General features: G+C 56.7%; 2 protein-coding genes across 9 annotated transcripts; both read right to left on the bottom strand.

Moving 5' to 3' along the window:
- Positions 1 to 267: 267 nt before the first annotated feature.
- Ehmt2 (euchromatic histone lysine methyltransferase 2) lies at positions 268 to 16,978 on the bottom strand. Of its 8 annotated transcripts, none has more exons than XM_032888899.1 (28): positions 16,907 to 16,978; positions 16,202 to 16,268; positions 15,888 to 16,094; positions 15,538 to 15,794; positions 12,239 to 12,320; positions 12,105 to 12,142; positions 11,861 to 12,016; positions 9,629 to 9,766; positions 9,429 to 9,543; positions 9,174 to 9,275; positions 8,827 to 8,975; positions 8,591 to 8,734; positions 8,278 to 8,513; positions 8,019 to 8,201; positions 7,831 to 7,943; positions 7,454 to 7,560; positions 7,240 to 7,362; positions 7,033 to 7,134; positions 6,605 to 6,709; positions 6,354 to 6,508; positions 6,090 to 6,257; positions 3,404 to 3,548; positions 3,143 to 3,220; positions 2,713 to 2,828; positions 2,526 to 2,612; positions 1,573 to 1,651; positions 1,229 to 1,404; positions 268 to 679 (listed from the first exon to the last, which is right to left on the bottom strand). In XM_032888899.1, exons 1-28 carry the CDS (start codon positions 16,946 to 16,948, stop codon positions 499 to 501), a joined length of 3,651 nt encoding a protein of 1,216 aa, XP_032744790.1. In that variant the 5' UTR covers positions 16,949 to 16,978; the 3' UTR covers positions 268 to 498. The 8 variants fall into 8 exon arrangements, with proteins under 8 accessions (XP_032744790.1, XP_032744791.1, XP_032744793.1 ...); XM_032888900.1 differs by having other exon boundaries at positions 7,831 to 7,913; XM_032888902.1 differs by lacking the exon at positions 9,174 to 9,275 and having other exon boundaries at positions 7,831 to 7,913.
- Positions 16,979 to 18,062: 1,084 nt separating this feature from the next.
- Positions 18,063 to 20,936, bottom strand: Zbtb12 (zinc finger and BTB domain containing 12). Its single transcript, XM_032888905.1, has 2 exons — positions 20,678 to 20,936; positions 18,063 to 20,229 (listed from the first exon to the last, which is right to left on the bottom strand). Exon 2 carries the CDS (start codon positions 20,207 to 20,209, stop codon positions 18,830 to 18,832), a length of 1,380 nt encoding a protein of 459 aa, XP_032744796.1. The 5' UTR covers positions 20,210 to 20,229; positions 20,678 to 20,936; the 3' UTR covers positions 18,063 to 18,829.
- Positions 20,937 to 21,590: the final 654 nt, after the last annotated feature.

The following is a 21,590-nucleotide window of genomic DNA, read 5'->3' as shown; positions in this document are numbered from 1 at the left end:
CAGGAGCTGCTTGCCGGGTGGGTCTGCCACGGAGTGCAGCAGGAAGAAACTGGAGTACTTTGATAAGAAAACACTGCATTAATTATTCCGAGTACTTCAACTGTGGCACACCCAAACCTCTAGGTTGTGATTTTTCTTTCCTTAGACCCCTGTGGCCAGTGGGTGCCCCATAGCTGTTCTCCCAGCAGGTGGCAGCCCACACACAGCTTGCTTTCCATCCACTTCTGTTCCCTCAGCCCCGCAGTCCTCAAAACAATCACCGGATGGTTTATTACCAAACCCAACATTTATTGAGAGCACAGAAAATCAGTTGGCAGAGGCCCAACTTCAATGAGCGAACTGAGGCCAGGCTCAGTGGGGTAGGCCAGCCCTGAAGTCACTCACTCCCAGTGAGAAACCAGCTCTGGGAGAGGGGCTGTAAACCTTCCAGGCCTTACTGGGGTCCTCCGATGGGGGAATGTCTGAGGGGCAGTGCCCCGGCCTGGATTTTAACAGTCCTCAGGTGTTGATGGGGGGCAGGGAGCTGAGGTCAGGGAGCAGCTCCGGGTGGGGGTCCAGACGGGCCAGGCGGCTCTGCTCCAGGGCGATGGCCTCGGCTGAATGCTTGCACTTCTCAGAGCCACACTGGCAGGTGAAATACTTGCTCTTGATATCCCAGAACCGGTCGCCATAGTCAAACCTGGCAGAGGAAACACAGGACCTCTTGGAGCACGGATCCAGACACTCAAAGCCCATCTCAAAGAGCCACGGGAGCCCCCTCTCTAGGAGGGAGCCTCCAAGCCCTTGTTGGGTCTGTTGACTCACACTCCCAGAGAACTGTCATAAATGCAGGCTTCTGGCCTACCAGCTGTGTGACCACAATCTCCAGAGGCTCTGTGGGAGGTGGGATGCAGCCCAGGGCCTAGTACACTCTCCAAGTATTCAACCATCCTAGCCCCCACCCCCTTCCTTGTTGTTTGTTTTTAAGATAGGGTCTCTCTCTATGGCCCTGGGTGGCCTTGAATTTTGTGGCCAAGTGATAACAGGGCAGACTGGACTTCTCTTTTTGTCGTTTTCTTTGACACAGGGTCTCACTCTGTAGCCTGGACTCTCTGTGATCCTCTTGCCTCAGCCACCTGAGTGCTATGATCATGAACGTGTATCCCCACACCTGCCTTCACTGTTTGACAAGCCCTCCCAGGGGACACAAGATCACCAATGGCTGCCCAGGATTGCTGAGGCTGCTCACCCCAGCTCCTCCCCGGTCCGGATGTCCCTGGAGCTGAAGAAGGCAATGCGAGGGAACCGTAGGTCTTGATGCAGCATGAAGACCCGAACGGGGATGATGTTGGGGTCGCACAGGTGGTTAATGAAGCGGCTGATGTTTCCATAGTAACGGGCATCAATGCAGTAGACCTCACCATCCTGGGGAGTGGGGCACATAGTGCTCTTAATGCCCACCTCTACCCACTTGACTGGCTAGTTTTCCTTCAGCGACACCCAGTCCCTCCACCCAGATCTCCACTCCCAGATGTCCCAGGTGGCTCCAGAAAGCAGCCTTTGGTAGTGAGGACATAGGTGCTGCCTTCCCACCTTGTTGTCTAAGTCGAAGAGGTAAGAATCATCCTCTCTCACGTCTGCCTCGGCGTCGGAGATCAGCTCCCCGACGTACCTATTGGACAGAAACTGGTTCTGCGTGTGAGCGGGGCTCTGGGTCCCACCTCCCGCCCAGGGGAGGGAGCAGGACACAGTCCAGCCACTGGGGGTCCCCCTGTGCAGCTGGAACAGCAGGTGGGCAGGCAGGTGTGAGGCTCTGTCCGGGTGGGGGTTGGGAGGAAAGAGCCTGCAAGACCTGCAAAGGCATGGCGGGAGACGATGGGGGAAGGCGTGGGCCCGTGTTCTGGGGATGAGGATCCCTGGTGGCAGGCTGGGTGGAAAGTTCCAGGTTTAGACATGGGGAGGTGTCAGAACACAGAATCACACAGGTGGTGGGCCCAGGCACAGCTACATCAGCCGTGAGGATGCCCCGTGTGGCTGGCAGAGAAACTGCACAACGCAAGGACAGACATGGGTGTCTGAAAAATTCAGGGAGCAGAGAAAGAAACCTCGGAGGGAGCAGGTGAGAGGGTTTCTCTGCTCTGAAGGCCACAGGAGACCTAGGGGAGGCTAATGGCCACGGGGAGGAAATTCACAGGAAGAAGCTATTCTCTGCTCTACAGATAAAGACGATTAAGGCTGAAAGAGGTTAAATAAAGTGGCTGGGGACACACAACAGTGCACAGCTCACACACAACAGTGCACAACTCACACACAACAGTACACAACTCAAACCCGGGTCATCTGCAGTGTGCAAGAAAAAGGGGGGACATGATGTCTGGAAATACACGCGCTGGGTGGGTGGAGACGTGCATGGTGACAGGGAGATCAGGGGTTCAGGCAGAGTGGGCTCCATCTCTGTCCTCAGTGCAGGAGCAGCAGCAAGCAGGTCAGAGTGGGGCCTGGTGTCAGCAGAGCGCTCAGGCGCCACGGCCTTAGCGTGAACTTACTCGCAGATGAACGTGCCCTGGGGAATGGTCTGCAAGGCACGGACCCCCCAGCCCATCTTGGCCGTCCGGTAGAGCTGCAGCCGCACCCTGGAGGTGGAGAGGGAGTCACACTGAGTGTGGGACGCCTGGGAGGGCCCCAGGGGAGGGGAGGCGGAGGCGAGGCAGGGTGCCGGGGCGCGCGCCTCACTTGATGCCGCTCTGCACCACGCGGTTCTTGCAGCTTCTCCAGCAGGAGCATGCCTGGTTACACTCAAAGATCAGGGGGGGCTCGATCTTGTTAAACTCCTGGAGCAGCCGCCCGTCCTGGGGTGCGGAGGGAGGGGACAGTGGTTTCTCTGTGGGGCCCATTTCAGCTGCCCAGGACCCAGAGGACTCCACAGGAAACTCCACTCTGACCCCAGCCCAGAGCAGGAGAGGACGGTGCAGAGTCTGCAGGCTGAGGTCAGAGACCAGGAAGTGTGCAGGCGGGCACCAGCGTCCATTTGCATATACGTGAGCAGAGAGGCCCATTGCATTCCTGGCAGGGCACCAGGACTTCCTGCTACACCCTGTATCTCTTCCCCAACAGAGCAGGGTCCTGGCTCCTTGGTGGGAGTGGCCAGGTGAGGGACACGCACCTTGTCATACCAGCATCGGATGCTGAGCTGGCCACACAGGCAGTTGGAGCTGGAGCAGTCGTCAACACACGTGCAGTGCTGGGCGGGAAGGAGTGGTGTGAGTGAGAGGGCTCTCCCCTGGAGCACGGGTTCGTTTCAGGACGCTGGCTGGTGACGGTCCCAGCGCGAGGGGGGAGTCTTCATGTGCCCCAGTGTGGAGGGACTCCCACATCAGGCTCCTTTAGCCCCTGCTCCCTCGAGCCCGGTGGGCCTGTGTCTCACCTGCAGGTGGGTGATGTTTCGGTCGATGTTCATGGTGGACGTCTCACAGTTCTCGGAGATGTACTTATAGTCCTCTGGGCATGGCTCCCCATCCACGCCATTGACACAGGGAATGGGCACATTCTCATAGCCTCGGGCTACATCCCTACAGAAGGGCAGTAAAGTTAGGTAGGGGCCGGAGCATTCCTGAAGGGAAGCTCAAGGATTCCTCGGTATAAGGGTGCTGGGGTGGTGGCACCTTTAATCCCAGCGCATGCGGTGAGACATTCTTGAAAACAAACAAAAAAAGGGAAGTTAAGACACCAGGGAAACAATCTCAGCTTAGAAATAATTATGTCCTCAACATCGCACAGGTTATCTTTGTTTCTTGGTGAGGCCGAACAACATTGTGCATGTGGGGCCAATAAACACTCTACTCCGGCCCCGGCCCCGGCCCCGGCCCCTTATATTCCTCTGTGAGATACAGCATCATATAGCCTGCTGGTCCCAAATAGCAAGACAGCCGAGAATGACTTGGACTCTTGACTCTCCTGCCCTAGCTCCCAAGTGGCTAGGATTAGAGGTATATGTCACCACCCTGCTGGACTCTGGACTTTTAAATTTTAGTTGGAGACTGAGCCTTGGTATAATGCCTCGGCTGGCCTTAAAAGTGAAACCATGATCTTCTTGCTTCCTTAGTGTAAGCACTGACACAGACTTCAAGTACCCAGCTAGCACAGGACGCACTAGTATTCCACACTTGCATATCTGCTCACCTGAAAAAACATTTTCTCATTTTACGTGTTAAGAATACTTTGCCTGCACTTCTGTATGCACCCCACATGCATGCCTGGTGCCCGCAGAGATCAGAAGGAGGCATGGATCCTCTGGGTCATGGATCTGAAGTTACAGATGGTTGTGCGCCACCATGTGGGTGCTGGGAATTGAACTCAGGACCTCTGGAAGAGCAGCCAGTGCTCTTAACCGCTGAGCCATCTCTCCAGATCCCTTTTTTTTTTTTATTCTTTTTTTTCCGGAGCTGGGGACCAAACCCAGGGCCTGCGCTTGCTAGGCAAGCGCTCTACCACTGAGCTAAATCCCCAACCCCCTTTTTTAACTTTTTAACGTGTTGCCTCTTCCTTCCTTCCTTTCTTTGAGACACTCTCATTCTGTAGCTCTGGCTATCCTAGAACTCAGATCCATCTGCTACTCCTCCCCAGTGCTAACATTAGAGTTCACAGTCCTTTCTGGCAGAGTGATGCACTTCTTTTTTTTTTTTTTGGTTCTTTTTTTTGGAGCTGGGGACCGAACCCAGGGCCTTGCGCTTCCTAGGTAAGCGCTTTACCACTGAGCCAAATCCCCAGCCCCGATGCACTCCTTTTAATCCCAGCACTAGGGAGGCAGAGGCACAGGGATCTCTGTGAGTTCGAGGCCAGCCTGGTCTACAGAGTGACTTCCAGGACAGGGGCTACACAGAGAAACCCTGTCTCAAAAAAAAAAAAAAAAAAAAAAAAAAAAAAAACCTCTCCTCAAAGACAGTGAACATTCCTGGTGCCCTCCGACCGCTCCCTTCTTGAGACAGCATCTCACTGTGTAGCCCTAGAGCCCAGAGATCAGCCTTCGCCTCCCTCCAGAGTAGTGGACTAAAGGTCTAAACCACCACACCTGGCTTGAGGACCTTTCTATTTCTGTGTGTGCGCGCTCACACAGGATATCGTGTGGAATTAAGGTCAGAGGGCAACCTTCAGGAGGCAGCTCTCTCCTTCTGGTGGGTTCTTGGCTTGAACTCAGAATGCACATTCAGTAGTTGGGCCGCCTCACATTAGTCTTGCGGGGTTTTTTGGTTTGGTTTGATTTTCATTTTTAAGGTCTGAGTCTCGATAATAACAAATAGTGATCTCCAACCCGTGGGCTCAAGAGGCAGGTCTTCCTCCCCAGCCTTCAGAATAGGAGGGGTCACAGGTGACGCCCAGCTCCTGTCTGAAATTCTTTTTTTTTTTTTTTTTTTAAAATGCTTTATTTATTTTATGTTTATGAGCGCTCTATCTGCATGTACACCTGCAGGCCAGAAGAGGGCGGAAGATCCCCTTTCAGATGGCTGTGAGTCACCATGTGGTTGCTGGGAATTGAACTCAGGACCTCTGGAAGAGCAGTCAGTGTTCTTAGCCTCTGAGCCGTCTCTCCAGCCCGTCTGAAACTCTTATTTGGGTATCTGCCTCAAACTCACAATCCTCCTGCCTCAGCTACCTATAAGGCTTGGAAAACATGTCCTTTTCTTTCTTTTTCTTACATATTTATTTATTTTTCATTTATTTTAAGAAATATAAGGTCTCACCATGTGGCCCTCCTTGGCCTGGAACTCACTAAATACATACAAACCAAGCTGGCCTCAGGTTCAAAACAACCAACCGTCTGCCTCCTGCGTGCTGAGATTACAGGGATGGCCACCACACCCTGCCTTTAGCTTTTTTCAGCTGTGTGTGACTGTGCCATGCTGTGTGTTCGTAGGCCAGAGGAAAACATGGCTCTCCGGGGACTGAACTAAATTTGTCAGGCTTGGTCAAAGGCTCCCTTGCCCACTGAGGGCCCCTTATTTCCACCTCCCCTAGGGGCAAGATGATTATAGCAGCTACTGGGACGTCCTGCGTCTGGGAAGGGGCCTGAGACTGCAGACGTGGAGGAGCTGTGGCATCTGGGCTGCACTCACCGGCAGATGATCTTCTCGGTGCGGACAGCCCGGTTCCCTACCCCGAGCCTAAGCTTGCGATTGAGCTGCAGTGCAAACCACACATCGGAGCGCTCTGGGGTCAGATCCCACGCCGTGTCCCCTTCTTTGTTCCGAAGCTCAGGGTTGGCTCCACGGGACAGGAACAACCTGAGAGGGATAGAAAACCTGAGTCAGAGACTGGACAGTGGGGTGTGGGTGCCGGGAATGGGGTGTGGGGAGGTGGGTCCAGAAGCTGGGGCTTACAGAACGCAGTCATGGTAGCTCTCCCTGGCGGCTATGTGCAGGGGCGTGTCCCCATGGTAGTTGACAGCATGAAGGTCGCACTGGGCATTCAGGAGGACCTCGGCGATAGCGGCACTACCCGTGAAGGAGGCCCAGTGCAGGCAGATGTTTTCCTCCTGTGGAGGTGAGGGGCAGAGATCGGGTTGCAGGTGACAGGATCGGGGTCCCCCTGCTCCCCACCAGTCCTCCCAGCTCCCTTGAGTGCCCCTCACGTTGTCGGTAAGGGTGACGTCGGCGCCCCGGGTCAGCAGCATACGGATCACGTCGATGTGCTTGTGCTCGGCCGCCCAGATGATGGGTGTCCAGCCCCCACTGTCCTGAGGGACGGAAGAAGGAAGGGAATCAGGGCCCAGACTTGCTGGCCAGAAAACGGGAGCTGAGGGGCACCTCTGGGAACAGCCAAAGCCAGAGCATGGGGTATTCCACAGATGCACACCCTCCCCACCCAGGCTCATCGGGGTCCTCACTGGATGCGCTCAGAGGTTAAGAGGAGGGACTCAAGTTCCATGAACCAAAGAAACGAGGAGGGAAGCAACGTGAGCGGTGGGAGAGGGTCAGAGCAGCTGAGGAAGAAGTGAGGAGTGAAGCCCAAGGGACGGCCAAGGAGCCTATGTACAGGAGCAGCGGCCAGGCCACCGACCTGGGCATTGACGTCCACCTGCCCCGTGCTCAGTAGCAGGCTGACCATTTCCAAGTTCCCAATTTTGGCCGCATGATGGAGACAGGTGGAGCCATCCTCTTCCTGAGGGAGACAGGAGCCAGTGAGCCCTTCGGCTGGCACTTGGTGCCCAGGCATCCGTCCTCCCTCCCACCGCCGGGCCCCGCCCCGCACGGCTCCGCCCCGCACCTTGCTGTACACACAGCCGCCCAGCTGCACCATGTAGCGAGCCACCTCCAGGTGGTTGTTCACCACGGCCTCCATCAGCGGGGTGCGCTGCTGCTTATCCACGGCGTTGATGTTGGCTCCTGCCTGTGAGGAGGAGCAGGAAGGTGGCACCAGGGACAGGGCTGGGGAGGGGGCTGGACAGCGAGGCGGGGAAGGGTCCCCACGACCGACCGACCTGCAGCAGCACGTGACAGATCTCCACGGACCCCTTCTGGGCGGCTGCGTGCAGGGGCGTGCGCTTGCTCTGCTGGTCGCTCTGGAAGTTGGGGTCCAGGTTGTCGACTGCAGGCCGAGAGGAGACAAAGCAGTAAGAGGGCTGGGGACGGGACAGCCCTACATCAAGGGAGGCGTCCCAGGACCGCCCGGTACGCAGCTGCGCCAGCCCCCCAGGACTAGAGGAGCACTCAGCCTCGGTTCTGCGAAAGCTTGTGAGCTGCGCACTGGAACAATGCCCATCACCCACAGGACACCACCACTGCCATCAGAGAGAGGGTCACGTGACCTTCCTCACTACACAGGGCCTCAGTTCCCACGGGTGGGAGGGACACTCACGCAGCATGAGGATCACCTTCTGCAGCTCCCCCTGCTTCACCGATAGGTAGAGCTGCCGCGGGTGGAACCGCAGCTTCTTCCTCCTGCCCGGGGACGGAGGGGGAGAAGGTAGGCTGCTCAGATTTAAGTACCGATAGCAGCACCTGCGGTTCCGGACCAGTCGTACCCTGAAAACAGCACCAACTCACCTCTCGGACTCCTGGATGACCAAGGCTTTTTCCAGGGCTTCCCGGCCTGGCCCTGGGGGCAGACCCACAGCTGAGAGGCAGCCGCCATTAGGCAGAGTCAGAGAAGGCCCCGAGCTGTCAATGGTGTCGGCCAGGGGATCACAGGGTGGGCGCCTTGGCTCTCCGTGTCCTCGCATTCGGGCACTGTGGGAGAAGGGTCTGAGGTCTGGGGGGCAAGAGAATTAAGATGGGGAAGGGGCGGGGCTGGGGAGGCCAGTACCTGGGCTGGGAGGTATCCGCTCGCCCTGGGGCGTCGTGTGCCAGGGGTGGCGGGGCAGGCGCCACAGTGCCAACCGGGGGTGTTCCCCCATCGCCCCGAGGGATGGTCACCTCCTGGGCCTCTGAGGCGTCCTCCCCACAGTGGGGACAGAAAACCATCCCATTGAGCTGGGACACGCAGGCCTTATGGAAGCGGTGAGCTACACGGAAGTCGGGGTGACACTCCAGGAAGGTGCCCTGGGAAAGGGAGACAGCAGTCACTCCAAGCTCTCTCTTGCTGGTCAGGCCGCCCATCTACCCCAGTGGCCACTCACCGCCGTGCAGAAGTAGCCACAGCCTGGGCAGCAATGGTGCTTGACCATGCGGGCTCGATGGGCCTCACACAGTACCATCAGCGCCACACGGCTAGACGGCCGCATGGTCTCCCGCTTCAAGATGGCGGCATTGCAACCCAGCAGCTAGCGGTAAAGGAAGGTGGGGGTGTGAGGGTGAGGCACGGGCCCAGGCTAGTTCACCCTGGGCCTCCTAAGCCAACAGCACCCAGACCCACCTCTCCGTCCACACTTTCGGTGGCCATACACTTGTGTCCTGCTCTCTCGCTGATGCGGTCAATCTTGGGCGCCTCCATGCGGCAGCTGCAGAGGGGCAGCTCCTCAAACCCACGCTCCGTCTCCAGCGAAGACGTGTCATTGGAGACCCCTTAGACAGGAAGAGACAGAGACGATGGGGGACCTTGCCCCTCACCCACTGGAAGGGTCCCCTCCTTCCCGCCCCACCACCCCTTCACATTCTAGAACCCCAAAGCCTGGCACAGGACACCCCGGCTCTGGCAGGATTTCCCTCCACCCCCGTGGGCACCCCGATGGCTCCCTATCCCGGAAGTTGGTAATTAATTACCAGCGTGGTTGGGGGAGAGGGTCCCCTCGCTGGGCAGCTCCAGGGACCCCAGAGGAACCTCCATGTACTCACTGGGCCCTGAGGAACCCACACCATTCACTCCTGACACAGAGACAGAGAGAGTGAGAGTGGGAGCTCACGGGGCCTGGGCGCGTGCGCACATGCGGTCTACACAGTCAACATGCATGAGCATCCGAGTGTGTACTGCTCTCTGGGGCCAGAGGAGGGGACCCGGGAGCAGAGGGGCCTTCTTACCTCTGGGCTCCTTGGCCCTCGGAGGCTCTCGCTTCCGCCGTTTCCTGGATGGCTTCACCCATGGGCTGTCTTTCCGCCATTTCTTCTTGGCCTTGCGTCGGCCGCTAGAGCCACTCTGTGGAAGAGGAAGATTCGAGAGCTCTGCTCCAGGCCCAGAAGAGCTCCCCGACTCCTCTAGGTAGGCCAGTCCCTCCTCTTACCCTGTCTGACTGATTGCCCGACTCCTCATCCTCCTCCTCCTCCTCTTCCTCCTCCTCTTCTTCCTCCTCCTCCTCTTCTTCCTCCTCTTCCTCTTCCTCCTCTTCACTCAACTGTTCAGCTAGAGCTTCGACTTCAGACTGAAAGAGAAAAATTAGGCTGGGAAACCAGCAAACAGCAGCCATCTCCTTCAAGAGCAAGACATGGTGAATCCTGAGGTCCCCAGTCATTGCCACCCCACCAGGGAAACTCCAGGGGGTGGATCTGGGCAGGAAAGGGCTGGATAGGGACCGAGGTGCAGAGCGTTACACAGCAGTGAAAAGGGCTGGTTTTAGGAAACACACAGACACGACTACCCACGGCAACCAAACCACTCTATGAAAAGCTCATGAGGTGTGGAGGAGGTGGTGACAAGGCCTCACTCAGGAGGGTAGTCCTGGCCACTACCTAGAACTCACAGAGATCCCACACCTCTGCCTCTGGAGCGTGTCAACATTTACCAGTAAAAGAAATGACCACACAACCCACACAGGTTCCAGCGGCAGGCAACAGGAAGGAAGCACCTGTACCCACTTCCACGTTTTCTTCCCAAAAACTAGAAGAAAGCACCAGACACGCCTACAGCCCAAACATGTGGGAGACAGAGCGGGGAGGAGGACCAGCTCAGGAGCTGGGGCTGGAGAGACGGCTCAGCGGTTAAGAACACCGTGGCTCTGGCAAAGGACCTGGGTTCAACTCCCAGCACCCACACGGTGGCTCGTACCTGTCCGTTACTCCGGTCCCAGAGTACCAAGGCTCTTCTGACTCCCAAGGGCACGAGACACACACTTGGTACAATATACACGCAGGGAAAACCACTCATACACGCTAAAAAGCAACCCAGACGCTCAGGGTCATCCCTGGCTACATAGCAAATCTGAGGACAGCCTGGGTTACACGACTGCACCCCGAGACAAGCGGCGTATTAGGCACTCGAAGGGAATCTCACCCCTACAACTGTGAACAGCTTAATCAGCTCACAAGCAAATAGGAGGAAGAGGCAGGTGCTGCAGAGGCTCAAGGCCAACCAAGGCTACAAAGTGAGGCTCTGTCTCAAGCCCCATCCTCCATTAAAGCCTGCCTTTAATCCCAGACCCCTGGAAGGCCGAGGCAGGCGGACCACGAGGAGTGAAGGTGTAGCCATCCAAGGCCACTCGGTAAACGATGAGGCCTCAAATTATTTAAGTAGCAGCTCAGTGCTCGCCACGAGAGGCCTTGAGTTTAACCCCAAAGTCAGCAAAAATAAAGCAGAGGCCTGTTTGGAAGTGCAAAGAGAAGTCGCTTCCACACAAGCAAAGCCTACGACTCGCTCTGTCCGCGTGTGTGCGGGTGGCTGGCTGTGTGTTGGGGCTCACCGTTCTTCCCTTTTCTGACCAGTGGAAAGTTTCCACAGCGGAGTGTTAAATAAATGAAACACGAACCCGAGGGATGGGGGGGGATGGCCGAGTGGGAAAGTGCCTGCCGCTCCGGGGTGAGATCTGAGTGATCTTCAGACTACTCAGAGGTCACAGAAAAAAGCCAGGTGCTCACCAACATAGCTTGCCTGGCAACACACACCCGACTACTGTGCTTGCCGAGCGAGCTCCAGGTTCAGCCTCAAACACTGGGGAAAGCATTCTGAAAACTGAACCCCATACATTGTAGATTAAAATCCCCAGAGCCTACATCGAAAGAGAGCCAAGCCAGAGATGCCGTCCTCTAACCCCAGATGAGTACCCGCATGCACGCACGCCACACGTGCGCGCACACACACATACATGCACACACACATACATGCACGTACACCACACTGGCGCACTCATGCCTGGAATACATGCTCACACACACGTGCACATGTGTGCGCATGCACATACATGCACGCAGGCACACGCGCACATGGTGTATGCAGTATATGCCTTTCATCCCAACACTAAAGAGGCAGAGGCAGACAGATTTCTACGAATTTGAGGCGGGCTTGGTCTACTAGTAAGACCCTGTCAAACAAACTAAACTGGCCAAAAGCGAACGAACAATACGAAGGGAGCAAACAAGCCGACAGAAGCAGGGAGGAGACCGTCTTGGAAGGAGAGGAGCAGAGATGAGAGAAGGAATACAAGAAATGGTTGCAGACAACGTGGGGCACTGAACTAGAGGGTTCGTATTAAAGGGGAAGAACAGATTGGAAAGGGAGGCGTGAGGACAGCACACCAGCACACCTTGCTGTCAGAGTCCACCCGCTCATCCACAGAGTACGCGTCATAGTACAGGCTGAAGTCATCGCCCACCACCGTCTCCCACTCCTCCAGAGGCCTGGGCTCTCCCTTCTCCAGGATCACTTCTCCTGAGCCCCCAGCAGAGCCCAAGTCCTCTGACTAGAGAAAAGATCACAAAGTCTGAGGCTCCTGGCATTGACCCACCAACCCCCTTCCCGGCCCGGACGGGTCTTCCTCTCCAGCTCACCAGGCTGCCCGAGGTCAACTTCCTCCGTTTGGCCACATCTGGAAAGACAGAAAAGTGAGGACTGAACTCTAACTCCTGGGACAGAATACACCAAGCCTCCTGGAGTGTGTATGGGGGGAGTGGCGTCGACTGACCTGAAGTCACCTTTCCCAGATGCATGTCGTCACTCATGCGGAAATGCTGGACTTCAGGGGGCCGCTTCTCAGGGACTGGAGGCTGGAGCGCGAAGGAACAACTCTCGGTCAGAGGATTTACTCACCCAGGCTAGGTATGGTGGTCTACACCGTTCACCCCAGCACCCTGGGAGGCAGGCAGATCTGAGTCCCAGGCCAGCTAGGGCTACAGAGTGAGACCCTGTCTCGAGAACACACAGAACACCCAGCGACAGAAAGGGGACCTGGACACAAACGGTGGTGGTGGTGGGGTGGAACAGACAGATGGACACCACAAGGACACTGTGCTAAGGGAAAGAAGCAAGCTACCAAATTAAAGTTACCAGTCTGCTCCCTCAGCCTGGGGCCCAGGTGGGAGTGTTGTGGCTGGCTGTACCTCAAAAATGCTACCCAACAGAAAAAATAAATAAATGAAAATGCTACCCGAAGGGCTGGAGAGATGGCTCAGTGGTTAAAGGCACTGACTGCTCTTCCAGAGGTCCTGAGTTCAATTCCCAGCAACCACATGGTGGCTCACAACCATCTGTAATGGGATCTGACGCCCTCTTCTGTTGTGTCTAAAGACAGTGACATTGAACTCATATACATAAAATAAATAAATTTAAAAAAAAAAAAAAGAAGGGGTTGGGGATTTAGCTCAATGGTAGAGCGCTTGCCTAGCACGCACAAGGCCCTGGGTTCGGTCCCCAGCTCCGAAAAAAAAAAAAAAAAAAAAAAAAAAAAAAAAAAAAAATCCCTGGACAGAGGGATATAGGAAAAAGCATGAACAGAAACCCACAGGTCTCTGACGTGGAGCCATATGCACTGGCTGCTTATCCACGGGTCTTCCTGAATCTGTGCACTCCATGTGTGCAGGGGCTGGAAGGAGGCCGGGAGGAGCCACAAGACCCCTTGACACTGTGGCTGTGAGCGGCCATGTGAGGCCGGGATCTGAACCAGAGTCTTACACAGGACCACCTTTAAAAGACGTGCCTGGGGGCTGGGGAAATCGCTCAGCGGTTAAGAGCACAGACTGCTCTTCTAGAGGTCCCAGGTTCAATTCCCAGCAACTACATGGTGGCTCACAACCATCTGTAATCTGGGATCTGACGCCCTCTTCTAGTGCTTCTGAAGACAGCTTCAGTGTGCTCATATACAAATAAATGAATAAAACAAATAGAATCGAGATATCTTAAAAAAAAAAAAAAAAAAAGACGTGCCTAAGCAAGGCAGTCTTTAAACTGCCGATGTTGACATTCATAAGCGCACCTGACCACCAGTCATCCCTCCCGTCACAGGGCTCAACCATTTAAAAACCATCAAAACCATCACGAAAAACCAAAACCCGGGGCTGGAGCGATGGCTCAGCGGTTAAGAGCACTGACTGCTCTTCCAGAGGTCCTGAGTTCAAATCCCAGCAACCACATGGTGGCTCACAGCCATCTGTAATGGGATCTACTGCCCTCTTCTGGTGAGTCTGAAGACAGTGTATTCATATATAATAAATAAATCTTAAAAACAGTGTACTCACATAAAACAAACCTTAGAAAAGAAAACAAAACAAGCCAATTAAAGAGAGAACATCGGGCCAGCAAGATGGCTCAGCGGGTAGGCGTGCTTGCTGTGCAAACCTAAACCTCGAGTCTGACTCCCTGGATACCATGAAAAGGCAGAGACCAGGCTCCGCAAACATGTCCTCTCCTGTGCCCCTCCCCCGTTCCACAAGCACACTTAAAATAAGTGTTCTTTCAAGACAGGGTTTTCCTGTGTAGCCTTGACTGTCCAAGAAACCAGGCTGGCCTTCAACTGCCGGCCTCTGCCTCTCAAGTAATGGCACTAAAGTCGTGTGCCACCAACACCCAGCAATAGATAAAACTCTAAAAGTCTGTAATCAGTCTTAAACTACCGATACGGACATCCACTAGTCATCTACAACGTCTCTGTAAGGAAGAGATGCCTAAGTCACACGCAAATGTTGATAGCTTAGCTGGCCTCTGCCTCTTGCCTGCTCTCATAATTTTATGAGGGGCTTGAGCCTCACACACGGCCTTCTGTACCAGAGGAATACAGTCCCACCATGATGAGGTAATCCCTTTCCCAGAAACACAGCAATGAGAGCAGTTGGAGAGGTGGCTCAGTGGTTAAGAGCAAGGGGGAGACCCAGGTTGGGTTCCCAGCACTGACTCACAACTCCTTCAAACTCAAGCCCCAGGGGATCCACCGCCCTCTTGCCTTGAAGGGCAACCCCAGACACACACGGTGGTTCTAAGAAAAAAATACAAAAAAACAACCAAAAAACAAAAAACAAATTTAAAAAAAAAAAAAAAAAAAAGGAAAAAAATTAAATGCAGAGGGTGGCTCAAGACAAAATCCTTGGTATTATAGCAAGTTCAGTCAGCCCGAGCTACATGAGACCGTCTCAAAAACAAAAATAAAATAAATAAAAGGCAGGTGTGTGGCACCTGCAACCCCAGGAAGTGGGGGACAGAGCAAGGTGGACCTCTGTGAGCTAACGCAACCTAGTCTACAGAGCCAGCCACCTAGGGCTACACAGCAAGATCTTATTACACACACACACACACACACACACACACACACACACACACACACACACACCCCAAACAAAATAAGCCCCTCAAAGCAAACAACAGCAAAGCAAACAAGACCCAGCCCAAGCCACACTTAATGTGAGTCAGGAGCTTTTAAAACTTTGCATAATTTTGACTCTGGGGTTCTCGTCACCCCCCTTCTGTCATTATGTGGCCTTCCCAAGGAAGAGTTCCCAGTAAGAACTTTATCTGGTTTGAAAATGGTCTCAAAGTAGGGATTTAAAAACAAAACAAACAAACAAACAAACAAAAACCCTTCCCTAGGCGCTTGCTCAAAGGCAAAAAAAAAAAAACAAAAACACACACACACACACACACACACACACACACACACAAACCGGGAAGGCTGATCAGCCCGGTCATTTGTATAAGTGTAATTATAGGACAATAACTACATAATTAACTCTACATCTGTCAGTCTCCGCTGCTGACCACCCCTCCCCCAAGAACACAAACTCCAGGAAGCCGACAATTACTCCGCTCACAGAAGCCCAGCCCAGAGGCTGACACTTGGTAGCCTATTGGTAAATTCGAAAAAAAAAAAAAATCTGAATACAAGAGGTCCGGAGGCTAAATCCCGGAAGAAAAAAAAAACACCAAATCACCAACAAAAACAAAACAAATTCCCAGCCAGACTCCCCCAGTTTTTCCACCCGACTTCCACACTCTCACCTGTCCGTTGCTAGGTTTGGACATGGTTTTCCGAGCTCGGTGTACTTTGGGCTGCCCCTCCTGGCCCGCAGTTGTTGCCGGAGGGGGCTCAGGCCCAGCAGTTGCAGCTCCCTGGGCCCCAGGCATGCTCAACAGCCTCATGGCCAAACTCTGGACCGAGGGGGGCGACTTTCCTGCCCCTGTCATTGACATTTTGGCCCGACTGGGACAGGCACCCCCCTTGCTGGGGGAAGAGGGGAATGACTTTGTGGCATGGCCTAGAAAAGAGGCGGGGGTGGGGGGGTGCAGGGTAAGCAGAAATGCAGAAAGCCCCCTTTACACCCCCTCTCCCTCGCTCCCCAGCCTCTCACCCAGCAGGATTCGACCCCCATCTCCCTCCAGGTTCTCGGGTTCCTCCCCGATGAGCGGTGTGGCCCCGACAGGGGTGTCAGCCCCCTCATCGCCGACGGTGACAGTGACAGAGGCCGGAGAGGAGGGGCCGGTAGGCTCCAAGGAGTCCGGATTGGCCTTGGGAAGGGTCTCCTCACTATGAGAGGTGTCCCCCAAAGAGCCATGAACTGTCGGGGAGGGGAAAAGAAAAAGTTCAGGGCTCCAGGCTGCCCAGATCCCGTGTTGGGGGTGGGGAGGGTGGAGGTCCGGTCGGGCCTGCCCGGGCCGCACTCACCTCTCTCGGCGGCTCCTCGGGGCTCCTTCTCCAGCAGCAGCGCCCCCATCTCAGCGGGGGCCTCCCCCTGGGAGGGGAGACAAGGGACCGGAGGACCGGTCAGCCCGGCAGGCAGCTGGGGGGCCCAAGACGCCTGGGCCCTGGGCAGCGAGAGCAGGCTTCGGGGCCTACCTCGTCCACGGTGGGCGCCCCCGCGACCCCGGCCGCGGCCGCCCGTGGGGGCCGCACGCCCCCGCCCCCGGGCCCGCATCAGCCCCCTCCCTCTCGGCAGACCCCGCATCTCTGGGGCCTGGGAGCAGAGGAGGGGAGGGGGGGGGGCCTCGGCGCCCCGGCCCCGCCCCTCCTCCCGGCTGCACGCGCCGCTCCCCTTTGTCCCCCAGGCCGCGGGGACCCCGGCCACCAACCCCTGCAACGCCCGCTGCGCCCCAGCCCGGCGGACGGCCCCTCGCGCCCCTCGCGCGTGCTCCCTGGGGGTCGCGGTGCCCACCGCCCACGCAGGGGCAGCGGGCGGCGGCACGTGCGACTCGGCGCCCACTCCCCCCACCTCCCACCCCCTGGTCCCCTCATCCGCCCCCGGTGTTGGCCCCTGGTTTGCTGCAAGTTCGGCTCAGGCCCCCGGCCCGTTGCACCCCGGGCATTGCACGAGCGCGCGCTTCCCCAGGCGCGCGCGCAGGCATGCACCCGCCTCTCCCCTCCCTTCCGCACCTCGGCGGCCGCCGCCGCAGCAGCTCCCGCCGCCGCCGCCATCGCCGCTTGCGCGGGGGGCCGAGCCGGCGCGCGGCCGCCCCGGGTCACGTGGACAGGGAGGGAGGGCGAGAAGACGCCTTAAAGGAGCCGCTGCGGGCCTTTTGGCCATTTTTGCCCCCCAAAATGGCCCTGGAGGTCCAGAACTGGGGTTGTAGGGGAGAGGGCGTTCGTTCCTAGCCTCGGCTCCGCCGGGAGCCAAGGGTGAGGCCCGACTGGGCTGTGGCTTCCCTGTCCCCGCCCGGTTTGGGTAACACGTGTAGCCTGAGCCTCTGCAGCTGCCGCGTGTGTCTTTCTGGTTCTGAGCCGCCAGATTGAAGGCTGGCTCTTAGTTTTAGACTCTAGTGCACAAGAAGGGGCGACAGAGACTCTCGGAAGACACCTTTACTTCTGGGTCAGTGTGCTTTTGAAAATCTGGGAGGGGAAATGTCTTCTGTTGCACTAGAGATGACAACTGAACGCAGCGGAGGCCTCGAGGGCGACTACAGTCTATTGACAGTAACTATTTCTGCCCAAATACCATCGGGGGCTCATGGTCCAGCTGACAGCTAAGCGTGAATGGTGGACACGGCAAGTATACAAGCCCTGAACACTATCGAGGGCACCATCCCTGTCCAGGCATTAAGTCCTGAGCAAAGTTGGAAAATGCCTGCATTGGTTTTACACATAGTATTAGACAAGCAGGTAGTTATGTTACTGGGCCCGAGGCCGATTCGGCGTCTTCTGGGAACTGTAGTTCTCTTTGGATTTAAAAACTTTTCAGAGCTTTCTGGGAAATGTAGTCTTCTAGGTAATGGACTGTAAGTTGAGCTGGTATTTCGACTTTCCTTAAAATTCGAACTGATGCCTGCTTGCCATCTCTGTGGGTTCATTGGCCACCTGTGGTCCATGGCTTGCACTGCTACCAAACCCCACAAGGTCTACTCCAGCACTGGGGCTGCCAATCACTCGTGTGATAAAGTTTCTGCCAAGGTGTTTAGGGCGTGTTCCTAGTCTCTGCTTGAGGGCTGGACTCCTTTTGGCACCAGACTGCAGTTGTTAGCGCTGGGAGAATCTATGGTGAGTAGTCACACACATGCAGTTGCCAGAATATAAAGGAAAAAAATGTGTTTTTGGTTTTTTTTTTTTATTTTTGTGGAAAACAAAGAAAAACTAAAACCCCAGACTCCAGAAAAAATCCTAAAAAATACGTTTTCTTAAAAAATACTGTATAAGTCTCTACTCCTCTCCCTCCCCCAACAGCCCCCTCGTGTCCTTTTTCCTACGTGCCCTGCCCCCCACCCCTCTGCTACTCACTGCTCTCCCTACTGTACCCCAATGTCTCATTACCTACCCAGGTTGCCCACCCTGTTCTCTTACCTGACACATATATCATTTTTCCTTTCATTTCCAGTGAGCTTTGTACTGTCCCACTTCCCCAGCATGCAAGATTCGCCTCCCCTCCTTTTTCTGGGACATCATACTTGGGTCACCCTCCTCTCCCTTCTCCCTGTGATCTATTCTAACCAGGAACAAGTAAGCTGCACCCAGGCAATCCCCCTACAACTCCCACCCCCACCCACCTCAAGAAACGCTAGACTCCTCCCCCTGAGGCAGCTTTAAGCTTTACCCAGGGAAGTGCTGTACTCCAAAACTTTCATCATTGCTTGTTTTTCCCCCCTTCCTCCTCATCGTTTATGCACCTCTTCAATAAAAGAAATCTTTCTTTGGGACCCCATATTCCCTCAGCCATGTCAACCCTGTCTCCGGCTCCATCTTTTTCTTCTGCTCTTTGAGGCAAGGTCTCTCTCCAATCCTCCTCCCTCAAAATGTATGCCTGCCCCAGAAGCCCCTCCCCTCCCCAATTCTGCCGGGCCCAGGAACCCCCCCCAGCCTCTTGGTCCTTCAGCGGATGAGGACATTGATCTCGGCCACACCAGCTTCCAGCACGTTCTCGGCTGTGGTTTTGCCATGCTGCTCCTTGAGGTGCCGCCTGATGGCGGGCTTGTGGGCAAAGCGCACATCACAGTAGGAGCAGCGGTAGGGCCGCGCTCCCGAGTGCAGGTTGAGGTGATCGTGCAGCGTGGACTTCTGAGTGAAGCACTTGCCGCAGATGCCACAGGAATGTGACTTAACTCCACGGTGGACGTTCATGTGGCGGTTGAGGTTGCTGCTGTGGTTGAACTGCTTGCCGCAGCGCGGGCACATAAAGATGAAGTGTTGTGCGCGCATGTGGAAGACCAGCTTCTCCACGCCCTGGAACACTTCCGGGCATTTGGTGCACTTTATGTTCTTTAAGGGGTTTCCACTTGAGAAGCCCCCAGGCAGAGGTCCCCGGCTCCCCCCTGCCCCCAGACTGCCCCCCGCCCCCCGGGCAGCCATGGCCACCGCTGCTGCTTCCACTAGGCCTGAGGTGGCACCCACACTGGCCCGGCCTCCTGGGATCAACAACAGGCCTTCCCCTTCTGCGTCCTCTGACAGGCTGTAGCAGGCCTTCACCACACCTTGCGGTGGGGCGACGGTGTTGGGGGCCACACTACTCTGGGCCAGCTCTCCCAGATGGCTGCCCACAGAGGCCCCGATACCCAGACCCCCTGCTAGGCCTCCTGGGGGTTTGAGCCTGTGTGCCACTTCGAGGGCAGACTCCACCTTGACGATGCAGATGTCAGAAACATCCTCGTCCTCATCCTCGTCCTCCTCTTCCGCCTTCAGCTCTAGGTCCTCGTCCAGAGGAAACTCCAGCTTCACCGGTCGCAGGAGCGGAGGGGGTAGAGGAGGTGGTGGCGGGGGTTTTGGAGCTGGCTTTGGGGTCCTGGCTGGAGGGAGGAGGGACTTGGTGGCACTGACACTGCTCATGAGGCTAGCCTCGCTGATCCCATCTTCTTTAAGGCCTATTTTGGGCTCAATGAACTGGCTGAGGGCGTTCCTGCACTTCTCCACCACATGCTCCATTTGCAGGTAGGAGGCTGCTGTCAGGTAGTTCACGATGTCCCTGACTGCGAACTCCAGGGCGCCCGTGTAGCAAGAGAGGAGCAAGTCCGCCACAATACGCGCGCTGTGCATCAGTGAGACCTGCAGCTCAGAACTGGGGTTCAGCAAGAACTGGTCCCGGAGGAACGGTGAGCAGGCGGCCAGGATGACCTTGTGGCCACGGAATTTGAGACTGTCAGCCACGATGGTCACATCGCAGAACCGCTCCTCTGCACGGAGCTGGTTCATGTTCCGCAACGTTGCGGCCTCGTGGCCAGGCAGCTGGAAGCGCAGGACTTCCACCCCAGAGGCCATTGTGGCGGGAGTGGACTGCCCTGGGTGGGAAGGAAACGGGTCAGAGACAAAGGTCTCTGGCTGTCGGAGGCCAAGGCTCCAGATCCCTCATCCCTACCTCCCTAGTCTTGGCGCGCCTCCCTCAGTTTCCCCAATTCCAAGGAGGCGCGGTCCCTCCGAGGAGGGAGGCGTGGTTCCCGGGGGCGGGGCAGCGGCGTCCACACCCCCCAGTCCCGCGGCCCGCGCGCCCATGGGAGAATGGATAAAGGGGTGGGTGGGGGGAAAACCAGAGGATTGCAACTCTGGGATGGCCCCTGGTTGCAGGCTCTCCTCACCCGCCTCGCTCTAGCCTGGGCCGCGCTGCTGTGAGTCCCCCTTTTCACGTCCTCCCACCGCCCGGACAGGTCGTGCACGCCCCCCTCCCACGCGCAGATCTCCGTGGCACGCCCCCCCCCCAGACTCACGACCCTGGGTGCACGCGCCTCTCACCTGGCCCGGTTCCGCGTGCTGATTTTTCCCCCCTGGTCCCCCACCCCCCCGGGGCCAGCGACGCCCCCCACACTCGGGCAGGGCCGGGGCAGCGCGCAGGCGCGGGGGTGCACGGGGCGCGCGCGCGGGCCGGCTCCGCGTGGGCGGGAGGGGGAGGGGCGGGGGGCAGTTCGTGCCGAGTGTTCCAAGGCCCCGCGCAGCGCTGCGTCCTCGCGGACTCGGGGCGGAGGAAGAGGGGAGGGAATTAAAGGAGCAGGATTCCCCCTCCCCGACCCCCCTTTTCTCCCCCGACACCCCCACGCGGTTAAAGGGCTGGACAGTCGTGCCTCTCCTTTGGCCAGGATTATTTGTCCGCCAGAGCGGAAATACATCCACCCCCCCCCTATTTCACGCTCCCCTCCTCTTTGCCTCTGGGTCCCGCGGCCCGTCTGCGCGTGCGCGCCAAAGGCCCGCGCGCCCGGCCCCCCCCGGCTCCTGGCGCCCCCCCTCGCGCGTCCCCGCTAGCCCCGCCTGCCCTGCGCTCCCCCCCATCCCCGCCAGCGCGCGCGCTCTGGGAGCTGCGCAATCTGCGCGGCCACCTGCTCTCCGGCGAGGCGTCGCTCCCGCCCAGCTGCGTGGACTCGGGCCACCTCCCAGAGCCTCGGACCTGCTGGTGGCCTACGGATCTTTGGATCACTGCTGCCCTCGGGTGCATCCTCTGTTGAATATGTGCACAGTTCCTCAGGACACACTTCCAGACTTTTCCAAGTCTTCTGAAGCTAGTGTCCACTGTCATCCTACTGATCTAAAAGAGAATTTCACTTTCCACAAAGCCTGGTGAACCAGCGTTCCCAGCTTGCCCGGCTTAGAGCACACAGTTACTTAAATCATCCTTCTATTTCATCTATTCCGACTTCTTGCCAAGGCCAAGAAC

The sequence above is a fragment of the Rattus rattus genome, chromosome 18, assembly GCF_011064425.1.
Source record: "Rattus rattus isolate New Zealand chromosome 18, Rrattus_CSIRO_v1, whole genome shotgun sequence".
Classification (NCBI taxonomy): domain Eukaryota; kingdom Metazoa; phylum Chordata; class Mammalia; order Rodentia; family Muridae; genus Rattus; species Rattus rattus.
Note: the sequence above shows the minus strand (reverse complement) of the source record. Positions and strands in the feature narration are given on the sequence as shown.